This window comes from Lathamus discolor, chromosome W, assembly GCF_037157495.1.
Source record: "Lathamus discolor isolate bLatDis1 chromosome W, bLatDis1.hap1, whole genome shotgun sequence".
Lineage (NCBI taxonomy): Eukaryota > Metazoa > Chordata > Aves > Psittaciformes > Psittacidae > Lathamus > Lathamus discolor.
In genome coordinates this window covers 3,548,051-3,561,360 of record NC_088908.1, presented here as the reverse complement: position 1 = coordinate 3,561,360, position 13,310 = coordinate 3,548,051, and the positions used below count along the sequence as shown (strand labels likewise).

The following is a 13,310-nucleotide window of genomic DNA, read 5'->3' as shown; positions in this document are numbered from 1 at the left end:
TAAATTAATCCTACTTTAAACATCACAGTTTCAAGTCGGCCTATTAAGAACACCAATCAATATAAAAAAAAAATAAAATCCACACAATAATAATATTATTTAAATGAAACTAGTGTTCTGACATTCCCCATCACAAGTAAATAATGGTTTCAGTGGCATTCAAACATAGTTCAGAACAAGTTCATGCTGTCTGATCCAGACCAGCAACTGTCCTGGGTTCAGCTGTAGCAGTCATTTTTCTCCTTCTTAGTAGCTGGTGCAGTGCTGTGGTTCTGACTTTAGCCTGAGAACACTGATAACACCTTTGTTTTTAGTTATTGCTAAGTAATGTTTACTCCGATCAAGGACTTTCCACTCTCTCATGCTCTGCCAGTGAGGAGTGGCATGGGAAGCCCAGAGGAAACAAGAGACAAGACACCTGTGTGGTTCTGAGTTACTGGCTGGGCTTAAACCATGACAGCAACCCATCCCTTTGGACCACCACAGTGTTTACTAATCCGACTGTCAAGCCTTACTTTAAATTCCTGTGCCAAGGCTCAATCCATCCACCGACAGCTGCTTATTTTAGGACTGACATGACTATTTTTATGCCTTGTGTGCTCAGCTCATCCATGCACATGTAGTTGGGTGTGATTCATCTCACTTCAGCCAAAAGTTATCTATCCTAAACTGTAAGCGAGGTTTAGACAAATAACGGAAAAGAAAGACACTGCTGGAGGTATCCTCTCTAGGTGCTTACTTCTTCCCATTGACTCAGAAGGAGATCCACAGAACAGCAAACTAGACACCTAAAATTAGAGATGACTTCCATCCATACTGAACACATATATATGTCCATATTTGCACTCACAATATAAGACAGCTAGTTCCATAAATATGCCACGTGTGACACAGCAATGACATTAATAAAAACTCTGGACAGAAAATGAACTACTAAGTGGGAGACAAAAATCAGTTGTGCACATTTTTTATATATAGTTAAGGGTGAGCTTATTTATTACTTCTGCCTATAAAGGAAGAAGAAAAAACTAATGCGTGACATGTTCAAGCAGCAAAACGTGGGAGTAAACAGATAGTTAAGTAAATGTCTGTATCTAGTCAAGGTCTGTATCTAGTCTGGTTCTCTAGGGTACTTTACATCTCTAAATATAAAGCTTATTTCCTTATATAAATGTTTTAACATGCAAAAAGAGCATTTGGATGAATACTCTGAATGCTCCTATTGTAGCAAACATAGCTCTACTGATTTTGAGGTAGCTAATCAAGGATTTTAAGTTATGTTTTCCCAAGTTTGGTGATGAAAGCTTAGGGTGGTTGTTCCCCCCCCCCTTAAAGGCATGTGTGTGTTGGCACATGTATGTGGGTATACTGGGGGGGAGGGTTAACTACATATATAGTCTCTATAAAGTAAACAAAACAATACCATGGTAATAAAACCCAAAAGAGAAAAACAAAACAAATACAGATAAAAGCAAACCTTGTTTTTATCATAATCTGAAGTAACATCAGGATTGCAAAGATGATTTTTTTTTTTAAAGCTTATAATTGATTCAAATCAGGCTCTGCAATATTCCCATTCTCTGGAAAGATAGGTGAAAAACTGTTATTAAAAGTCACTGGAAACTCTAGCATAGCATCGACATTTTGATAGCCCACATAAGAATTAAATGTCTGCTGTGGAAGTACTTGGCTATCAGACTTCTGTATGAAAGCCCCTGACTGTGGTAGGGGGGATTTTTTGGTCAACTAGTTGAATTTTAGGTTCCCTGAGCTCCAGTTGTTGCTTGCTTTCTTCGTTCGTTTCAAGTCGAGTTAGCTTTTCTATCCACATGCGAAATTTCTCCTCTGCCTCTGCATCTTGGCAAAGCAGTTCATGGCCTCTTCCAGGACATTGCCTATGCAGTTCCTATCCCACACGGTACCCCTGTTGAGCGATCCTGGAATTTCCCTGGTCGCTCCTCCAGCACGACTGACGCCAGCTTTAAAGACATTGAGGCCATTTGATAAAACGTCATTAAGTAAGAACATAATAATGTTTATTAAGGCATGTTAACTCGGGAAAGCAACTTTTCTAATTGTTTCCCCTGGATATGACGGGGGGGTCACGGAATTAGCAAATATTAACCAACAGTATTATCATAAAAGAAAAGAAAAAAAATTACACTCACTGAGGTTATAATGGGAATTTTGACTTCAAAAATATTTTTATTCTAGAATTCTCAGACAATTCTGTCACAAAGGTAGGGTGTTTTTTTCCCCAATAAACCAAATTAGTCCAATTCCCTTAAAATTTCTGTTCTGAATTCAACTGAAGGTGTCAAAACCATTACACAATAACATGTTTAGTTCTGTTACGCTGAGATACAAAATACTGTTTAACTAATAAACCTTAATAATTATGCTTATTTTACTTACATACTTGAACCCTTTTATAATGGACTGTTAAACACAAAATTGTACATAATATAAGAGAGATAAAGGCTGATATAGTGATTGCAGCATCTAAAGTAGCCAAGCCCAAAGCTCTTGGTCTAGTTTTGGAAAACACACTAAACACCAATGAAGAGAATAAACAACACAAACATATGCATGAACATGAAAAGATATGCAAATGCTATCCTAGTATACAAGGTGAAAGCAACCTCTGCTAGGAGTGATGGACACAGCTGCATCACGGGTGATGCCCACAAGACATATAGGAGTGATCAACCTCACACCAACTGGAAGCATGCCCTTCATTGCATGAGCCACCAGCTGTGCAGCATTTCTAGCACTAATTCTAGGCAAGGCAGAAAACAGGATATAGTTGGAAGGAAATTGTTCTCCTTCCTTCTATCAATCAAAAAAAGACAGTTAAAATGACCAGCTTTGGGATTATCAGGAAGAACTTCAGCAGGAAGAAGAGAAGGAAATCCTCATTTTCTTACTCTGCATATCAATAAGAAAAGGCAGCGGTGTCTATATTTTTAAGTTTAGAGTTCACTCAGGAATCCTCTAGGAAGCAATAAAAAAAACGAGAAAAAGAGGCTCTATACCTATTTGAGGAGCAATAAACAATATATGCATGCTGTCCAAACACACAAATTTTACCTATAGCAATTCTGAAACAAGACAAGCACCACATTAAACTACACAAAGCAACTGCAGAACCTGACAATTTAATATATAAATGTGAAACCTGTGGGAACCTCTAGTTTAAGAATAATAGAAACTATCTTGAGAATGAGAAAAAATCATTGCACATCCTAAGCAAATATTTACTAATAAAAACCATAAGTCACTAAACCTTTATTGGGATCTCACTGTGTACATGAAATTACAGTATTAAAAAATACATTCTTCGTAGGAGCTATTTAAATGAGGTATACATATACCTCAGTAGCAGCTAAACAAAGTCCAGGGTTATTCTCTTATTTCTGAGAAGTAGCAATGCTGCCTGTCAGGGGCTAAAACCATTGTATTAAACCTCCTACTTTTTAAGTCTTCTCTCCCATCTGTTTACTTATGAGACAGGCTAAAAATTCAGCATTCAGGTCCTCTGCTCAAAAATAAATTACTTTACAGCAACTAATTTATATCCAGTGGCATTTTAACTAAAATTAATTAAGTAAAATTGTACCTTTTTTCCTACAATGCGATTCCTTTTGTATATTCAATCTATTTTCCTTCCTGGAAAAAAAAAAAAAAATTCTTCTGTTCATATACTCCTAGTGCTGAACATCCAATGATTCTGCTTATTTGTCTTTATTCAGGGATCTTATCCTAAGATCAAGTAACTTAAATGACAGTCTTTCTGATTTCCACAGGCTTACAATCAAACACCTTTAAGTAATAACTGTGAGGGTGATGAGGCACTGGAACAGGCTGCCCAAGGAAGTGGTGAATGCTCCATCTCTAGCAGTGTTCAAAGCCAGGTTGGACGGAGCCTTTGGTGACATGGTTTAGTGCAAGGTGTCCCTGCCCATGGCAGGGGGGTTGGAACTAGATGATCTTAAGGTCCATTCCAACTCTAATTATTCTATGATTCTATAATAATGAGTAAGCTTTAATTGCAATTTAAATAAAAACTATTGATGCTGATAGCTAACTAAGCTTTCAAAGTTAAGAATGAACTAGCATGTTCAAAGTTGACCAAATTTTGTAAACTGAAGAAACTGTGTATTGAAATATATGTTACCATGCAATACTATTTTTAAAAGGCATCATTCATAGCATATTTACAATTTACAGTAGCAGCAAATCAGTGCTTCAAATGTTTCCCTTGCAGTTTTTAAAACAAGCCTTATTCAATCTTTATTGGTGGCCTTCAGGGTTAAAAAGAAAATCAAGCCTAAAAATGTTAGCATTTACCTAATTTGTCTCTTTATCTGTAAACTCACAGCTCAATAGTTTTGGAAGTTATGTCAAGTTAAAGGGTGAAGAAATTTGCAAAGGGATCATGTCCTGGGTTCAGCTGTAGCAGTCATTTTTCTCCTTCTTAGTAGCTGGTGCAGTGCTGTGATTTTGACTTTAGCCTGAGAACAACACTAATAACACACCAATGTTTTAGTTGTTGCTCAGTAGTGTGTACCCCAATCAAGGACTTTTCAGTCTCATGCTCTGCCACTGAGGAGAAGCACAAGAAGCCAGGAGGAAGCAAAGACAGGACACCTGACCCAGACTAGCCAAAGGGGTATTTCACACGACAGCACATCATGCCCAGTATATAAACTGGGGGGAGTCACCCACAAGGCCCAGTTCGCTGCTCAGGTCAGGATAGGTATCTGTCAGCAGGTGGTGAGTAATTATATTGTGCATCATATATGTTTATTGTTTTCTTTTCCTCTTTTAGTTTTATATTCTCTCCCCTTGTTATTTCCTTTTTAAATATTATTATTAGTGGTAGTAGCAATAGTTTTGTATGGTACCTTACTTATTGGGCTGTTCTTATCTCAGCCCGTGGGGTTTACATACTTTCAATTCTCCTCCCCATCCCTCTGGGAGTGGGGGGAGGGAAGAAGGGGGGGAGAGAGTGAGCAGCTGTGTGGTTCTGAGTTATCAGCTGGGCTTAAACCTCAACAGTCTTCTTGCTTTCTGATACCCTGTATTATTTCCTAACTATGTGTTCATTCCCTAAATTTTGAGGATATTCATAGTGTAATGCTAAGTGCTCTATGCTCTAAAATGGCTTTCTAGTAATAAAAAAAAAAAAAAAAAAAGTTAAGCACTTTGCAAGTTCCAAGAAGAGGGATCGCAGACGGTATGTGAATCTACCACTGTGACAGAGAGCTGGGAGTCTTACTCAGATTCACAGCTCCCCTGCATCTGTTAAGACCACAACATTTCATTAACCCACTAGTAGCACAGGATGCATTTTTGGCCAGCCTTGTCCTTATCTCTATGGAGATTACTTTTTTACTTGTAGACTGTTTCCCACAAACCACAGTCGTTTTTACTTAAAGGAAAAAGACAATGTGGCAGTTACATATTACCCCTAATTCCAAAAGGACAGCTCAAAAGTTTTAATGTTTTAAATGCAGTTTAGTATCAAGCAGATGATATGCGCTATGAAATAAGAATAAATGTAATTGTTCCTCAGGATGCTTTTTTCACTCCATCACAGGTAAAATTGGGCCTTGGTGTAATCATCACTACACTGCAATAGGACCTTTTCACTGCAAGCATCTCACTGTTAAGACCAAGAGCTCAAACACAGAAAAGCCTAGTGATACAGAAAATGCACCCTAGAGTGGCTTCAGATCTCTAGAATGGAAGTCAGAAATCTAAGAAGATCTGAAAATACCATGTGGTGCCTTTCTGGGTCACAAGGTATTTCATGACTTAAAGAATATAACCTGGGGGATTTATTGTGTGTTTTGGGTTTTTCAAGGTCTGAGGAACCTGTCCCAGAACTCAATAAGTCTTCTTTGACAGGCTTTAAATCAGGCTTTAATTGCCCAGCAAAGTGTAAATATAGTAAATAGAAAGGCACAAAACTACAAAAGCTAGAACTTTGACTAACTACTAAATTGGTAAAAAAAAAAAAAAAAAATAAATTTAGATCTCTATTAAAAGTTTACTACACAATAATTACAGCAGGACTATGTTTTTCCCAGACTTACTAATAATACACATTAACTTCTTTTCTAGCAATGTAGGGAAAATGCCACTTCTCATGGTGCCAGAATTATTCACCATAATGAAGTTAGTTAAAAGTTATTTGTAAAATCTGCTGCAAATATTTTAAATAATTCATCTAGCAAAAAGTTCAGCAACTTAAGACTAATTATTGCAGTTTTCCTTTAAATGTTCTTGCCCTATGTAAGCTGATATCTCAAAAAAACCCCAACCTTCTAGCACAAAAGGCAGAAAGCCACATAACCCAGTAAAAATTGGCAAGCCAAAAAGTTTATTTTTATGTGACTTTATTTTTGATTGCCATGTAATAATATGCTGCAAGAATAATTCACACAAAATTCTGTCCATGACACTTGAGCTAATAAAATAACAGACTCAGCAGAAAAAAAACTTGAATTCATCTTTCTTTTGCTAATAAAATCATGAGAAGGCCTCTAATTTGCTGCCTCCAATCTTAACATGGATGTGTCAGAAAATTAAAAGTATAGAAATAATAGATCCTTATGATATAGGAAAATGGTAACAACTTTGTCTAAGATGCTGAAAATTTAGGGGTGGATATAGCTTGGGCACCTGTGTAAACAAACTCATATTTAAGTCCTAAAACAGGTGACCAGCTGCAATCTGCAAGACCTTACAATAAGGCTAAGTAGCTTTGTCATGCACTGAAATGTATAGCTGAAAGCACATGGCAAGTGCAATAATCAACAGGGCCTTACTGTGACACAACAAAAGATATGCCATGTTATTTCTAACACAGCTGCTGAGCTGTTGTCTTAATGTATTAAAGCAAAGCTTGCCACTTATCTTAAGAATGTATTTACTAGATTATCACACTCTAATGGGATTTGACAGTACTGACAGGATTTCATAGAAGCTTACAAAGGAAAAGATCTGAAAATTCCAGAATTCAAAGATAGCCCTTCCTCCAATTTACCATTTCTATGCTTTGTTGGTGTGCAAAAGTGCACTGAAATCTCAGAACAGATTTTAAAATTTGCCCATGTCTTGTTAATATACTGCAGTCTTCACATTTACAGAGCTGCAGTTCTTTCTCAAGTGTCACTCATCTAATTTAGCACGACAGCCAAGAAACAACATCAGATGTGTTACAGTTCAGTTTAAAAAACATCCTCTACCTGATATCTCTGCAGTGATTGTCTTGCTGCTCCCTGAAACTTCATCATCATCTGACGAGCTCATGCTCGAGTCACACGTCAGGTCACTATCACTGGTACTGCTGTCCTGCAGCAGGTTGTACTTCCTGCGAGCAGCTGCCTCCCGTTTCTGTCTTAAGAGCCGGATTCTTTCTTTGTGCTTTTTGCTTCGATAACCTTTTACCTTGGTAACTTGACCATTCTGCTTATCACTGGACTGTCGGTTTTTCTTGGCAGCCATTGTTGAAGTTTCACTTTCAGACCTGGATCGCCTGGATTTCCTCCCAACTGCAGCCCCAGACACCACAGAAGAGTCTCCCTCTACAGCAGCTTCAGCCTGACAGTGCTCATTCTCTTCTGTGGAAGACAACGTATCCGAGTCAGCCAAATGCCCGCTGGAAGAAGGAGAAAGCATGCAGTGAATAGAAGAGTCACTCTCGTAAACTTGACCATCCGTTGGCTTATGGCTCTCCATAAATGCTAGCTGAGACTCCAAGGAGTCTCGCCTCAGTTCCATCAGTAAGCAAGGCATCGAAGAGAGCACCACAGAGCCTGCTGCAGTGGGCATGTTGTCTTTCCGAGTTTGTGTCTTGAGTTCTATAGGTCTGTCTTCATCAGAAGCAGTCTCCTGCTTTTCAGAAGTCTTTGGTGGAACTTCTGAATCAAGTTGTTCTGCTTTTCCCACTGCTTCCATCTTCATTTCAGAACACCACGGTCTTTCTGGTCTCAAAGTATGGAGCACACTTTCTGGAAGACTGGGTGAACTATATACGAACTTCAGCAATACAGCAGCCTGCACGAGAACAGTAAGAATAATTTACCCAAATAACTCACTCAATCCTGGTCTTCACAGTATTACCTAAACAACTCAAAGCTTTCAATGACAGACAGTATGTTTCAGTATCTTAATGAACCCTAGCGGTGTTCAAGGCCAGGTTGGATAGAGCCTTGGGTGACACGGTGTAGTGGGAGGTGTCCCTGCCCATGGCAGGAGGGTTGGAACTAGATGATCTTAAGGTCCTTTCCAACCCTAACTATTCTATGATTCTAATGGTTTTCTTCATTTACTTTTTCCTAGTGAACTCACCCTATTACATAGAATCATACAATGGTTTGGGTTGGAAAGGACCTTAAGATCATCTAGTTCCAAATATCCTGACATGGGCAGGGATGCCTCCCACTAGATCAGGTTGCTCAAGGTCCTGTGCAATCTGGCCTTGAACACTTCCAGGGATGGAGCATTTGACACTTCTTCAGGCAACCTGTTCCAGTGCCTCACCACTCACTGGCATACAAATCTACCTAAGGCACATTTCTGGGAGTGGAGCTGGCTCTTTATCAGATTATACATAAATCAGGCCTGATAACAATCCTAAAGAATAGGACCCTTCAAAACCAACATGGTAAGAGAACTGGTGTGAAACAAAAGAAAGGATTAAACTAATGCTGTGTTTCAGAGGTTTTGCATAAACAAACAATGGTTAAACATAGGCTGTTCCTAGTGCTCAACAGGCTGCATACACAATTATCCATAACTGAATAAAATTTACAAGTATATGTATTAAGATAAAGGATTGCAAAATATCCTTTGCAATAAGAAAAGCAACATTTTTTCACTGTAAATAAGAAGCAAGACTTGACATTTAAATACAGGTTTTTGCATTGTAATTCTTAATGCATATATTCTGCCTCTTTCAAATGAAAGGTAAGTACCAACTATGGGTTAGTTCATAAGCCATCACACAGGCTTCTAGAAACATTCACCAGCTGCACTGGAATCACACACACACAAAATCATCACAGTCCTCAAAAATAAATTCATTATCATACAGATAAAGGCACACAGAGTTGGCTGCACTTAGCCTTCTACAAAACAGAAAAAAATCTTTTTCTCACAGAGAAAGCATTTTTCTTAAGTGTGCAACAATTTAAAGTCTACAACTCTATTTAAAAATTAGAGGAGGCATATTTTTGTTACTGTCTGTTCCTAATAATTTAAGTGACTCACTCAGACTTTTCATTATTCTTTCAACATAACCAGTGGAACAAAAAAATTATAGGATATTCATGCTTCATTTCTTTTTCCCCTCAACCATAGATTAGCTTGCAGAAGATCACCCTACTGAGGATAGTCATATGGATGTACCATGTTTTTCTAAGATTTTGAGTTTAACAAATTCTCCCACTTTACCTACATATTTCTATAACTCAGAGGAAACGTATTCTGTACAATTCTATATAAACATACCTCCTCAAGAATCAAAGAATCATAGCATAGTCAGGGTTGGAAAGGACCTCAAGATCATCTAGTTCCAACCCCCCTGCCATGGGCAGGGACACCTCACACTAAACCATGCCACACAAGGCTTCGTCCAACCTAGCCTTGAACACTGCCAGGGATGGAGCATTCACAACCTCCCTGGGCAACCCATTCCAGTGCCTCACCACCCTAACAGTAAAGAACTTCTTCCTTATATCCAGTCTAAACTTCCCCTGTTTAAGTTTTAACCCATTAAACCTTGTCCTGTCACTACAGTTCCTAATGAAGAATCCATGCCCAGCATTCCTATAGACCCCCTTCAGATACTGGAAGGCTGCTATGAGGTCTCCACACAGCCTTCTCTTCTCCAGGCTGAACAGCCCCAACTTTCTCAGCCTGTCTTCATACGGGAGGTGCTCCAGTCCCCGATCATCCTCGTGGCCCTCTTCTGGACTTGTTCCAACAGTTCCATGACCTATTTATGTTGAGGACACAAGAACTGCACACAACACTCTAAGTGACGTCTCACAAGAGCAGAGTACAGGGACAGGATCACCTCCTTCGACCTCCTGGTCATGCTCCTCTTGATGCAACCCAGGGTACGGTTGGCTTTCAGAGCTGCGAGCAAAGATATCACCCAAGGCTTCATCCAACCTGGTCTTGAACACTGCCAGGGATGGAGCATTCCACTTCCTTGGCCAACCCATTCCAACGTCTCAGCACCCTCACAGTAAAGAACTTCCACCTTATATCTAATCTAAAATTCCCCTGTTTAAGTTTTAACACATAACCCCTTGCCCTATCACTATAGTCTCGGATGAAGAGTCCCTCCCCAGCATCCCTCTAGGCCCCCTTCAGATACAAGGAGGATGCTGAGGTCTCCACGTAGCCTTCTTTCCTCCAAGCTGAACAGCCCCAACTCTCTCAGCCTGTCTTCATACTGGAGGTGTCCCCTTATCATCCTCGTGTCCCTCCTCTGGACTTGTTCCAGCAGTTCCATGTCCTTTTTATGTTGAGGACACCACAACTGTACACAGTACTCCAAGTGAGGTCTCATGAGAGCAGAGGGGCAGGATCACCTCCTTTGACCTGCTGGTCACACTCCTTTTGCTGCAGCCCAGGATACGGTTGGCTTTCTGGGCTGTGAGCGCACACTGCCGGCTCATGTTCATTTTCTCATCGACCAGCACCCCCAAGTCCTTCTCCGCAGGGCTGCTCTGAATCTCCTCTTTGCCCAATCTGTAGCTGTGCCTGGGATTGCTCCGACCCAGGTGTAGGACCTTGCATTTGTCATGGTTGAACTTCATGAGGTTGGCATCAGCCCACCTCACAAGCGTGTCGAGGTCCCTCTGAATGGCATCCATCCCCTCCAGCATATCAACCGGACCACACAGCTTGGTGTCATGGGCAAACTTGCCGAGGGCACAAGATTTTGCCAGGCACAGAGGTGAGACTGACTGGTCTGTAATTCTCTGGGTCTTCCATTTTCCCCTTCTTGAAAATGGGGGTTATATTTCCCTTTCCCAGTCATCAGGAACTTCACCTGACTGCCATGATTTTTCAAATATGATGGCCAGTGGCTTAGCAACTTCATTCGCCAGCTCCTTCAGGACCCGCAAATAGATTTCATCAGGTCCCATGGACTTGTGCACGTTCAGATTTTTAAGATGGTCTCGAACCAGATCCTCTCCTACAGTGCGCCCAAGGTCTTCATTCTCGCAGTCCCTGCGTCTACCTTCTAAGACTTGGGTGGTGCAGTCAGAGCCTTTGCCAGTGAAGACTGAGACAAAGAAGTCATTCAGAACCTCAGCCTTCTCCAAATCCTGTGTTGCCAGTTCTCCCGAAAGCTTCCTCAGGGGGCCTATGTTGTCCCTAGTCTGTTTTTTGTTTGCTACATACCTGTAGAATCCCTTCCTGTTATCCTTAACATCCCTAGCCAGGTTTAATTCATGAACCACTAGAAGTGGGTAATAGTCAGTGGGACTCACTAGACCAGGCAGCCTCTCTACAACATCCCTGATCCAAGCCCCTGGTAGGCAACACACCTCCCTTGAGACTGGATCAGGCCCACAGATGGGTGCCTCTGTGCCTTTCAAAGTAGAGTCATCTACTACTATGACCCTCTGTTTTTTCCTGGTGGCACCACTAGTGATCCTCTTTACTGGTATATCAGCAGGTTGTTCATGTGATGAGGTGCATGTTTCCTCGTTAGCCCCCTGCAGAACTGTGAAGTGGTTCTGGGTGGAGATGTCAGATTTAGGAGGAAGCCCCTTGCTGTTAATTGCCCTCTTCCTCCTTTTTTTTTAATTGGTTTTTTTTTTTATTTTGTTACTAATTCCCAGCTTCCTGGGTTAATGCCCTCCTTCTTTCCTGTATGCGCTATGATAGATGCTTGAGGCCCCTGCACAGTTTGGGCCTGGAGCAAGCAGTCTTCCTTCGTCTCAGCTTCCCTGACAGTCAGTGACTTCCCTGACTATTGTCAGTGTCCCGCAGCTCAGCCACCTGCTGCAGGAGGACCTCCACCAGGGCACGCTGAATGCAGCCCTGTTCATTTTGTACCCTCTCCTCACATAAGTCTATTGCTCTACCATGGTCAATAAAGTAATGCTAACAGAAAAGCTACATTTCAAATTGCTTGAGCATAACATCAACAAATTAATCCTGATTTTCAGAACACAGCTTTTCTTTCTATTAAAAATATTTATCTGAAATACCCTGAAAGCAATCATGAGCTCACATCACTGAACTACAAATGGTATAGATTTATGACAGCCATTTAACAAAGATGAATTAAGGGATGTTAAGTGACTACAGTTTCTATGTATTTTATGATCAGAAGTTTTCATACAACTTTGCCACAGGAAATAAATAAAACCTACACTCAAGAACTTTAAAGCTTAAAATACTTGAAGCCAACAGCAGTAGTATGTCTTTGCTTTAAGCCAGTACCTTCCTGGCACAAGGTAGTAACATACCCATTTTAAGGTCTGACCAACTGAAGATGAGAAATCAGGTGACATGCCCAAATTCTATAGACAGGCTGGAAAGGAGCTGCAAACCAAACAAACCCTAATCTCAAATTATTTCTCATCCACAAGCAAATAATATTAATTTGCTTCCTTAGCTATTAAGCTATCAGCAAAAAATCTAAATATAGCAACATGAATTAGCAGTAGGTACATACTGAAAAATGTGTCGTGGCTTAAGCCCAGCTGGTAACTCAGAACCACACAGCCGGTCGCTCACTCCCTCCTCTTCTTCCTCCCCCCTCTTCTTTCTCCCCCCGCTCCCAGAGGGATGGGGAGGAGAACTGAAACAACGTAACTCACAAGGGAACAGTCCAGTAAATAAGGTATAATACAATACTACTGCTAACACCACTAATAATAACAATAAGGGAAATAACAAGGGGAGAGAATACAATTGTTCACCACCCACTGACCGATACCCAGCCCAACCAAGCAGAGATCTGGGCCTTCCAGGTAACTCCCCCCACTTTATATACCGGGCATGACATGTTGTGGTATGGAATACCCCTTTGGCTAGTTTGGGTCCGGTGTCCTGTCTCCTCTTCCTCCTGGCTTCCTGTGCCCCTCCTAACTGGCAGGGCATGAGAGACTGAAAAATCCTTGATAAGAGTAAGTGCTTGTTCAAGAGTTCGAGGATTCCAGGTGAGAGAAACGAGACACAAATAGAGAACTCACACCTAGTTTATTAATATAGGAAAATATAGAGATACTAACAGATACAGTAAAGGATACTTCTGAGGTTTGTTA

At 40.5% G+C, this 13,310-nt stretch overlaps 1 protein-coding gene across 8 annotated transcripts in view; it reads right to left on the bottom strand.

Moving 5' to 3' along the window:
- The window catches only part of LOC136004181 (protein ARK2N-like), a 97,322-nt gene that overhangs the window by 65,051 nt on the left and 18,961 nt on the right, over positions 1-13,310 (bottom strand). For all 8 annotated transcript variants that reach the window (XR_010608256.1, XM_065660447.1, XM_065660449.1 and 5 more), the window contains one exon: positions 7,257-8,067. Coding sequence is in view for 7 of the 8 variants with exons in the window: in XM_065660447.1 (XP_065516519.1) it covers positions 7,257-7,974 (718 nt within the window). In the remaining variant the exon portion in view is untranslated. The remainder of the gene's footprint in view (positions 1-7,256; positions 8,068-13,310) is intronic.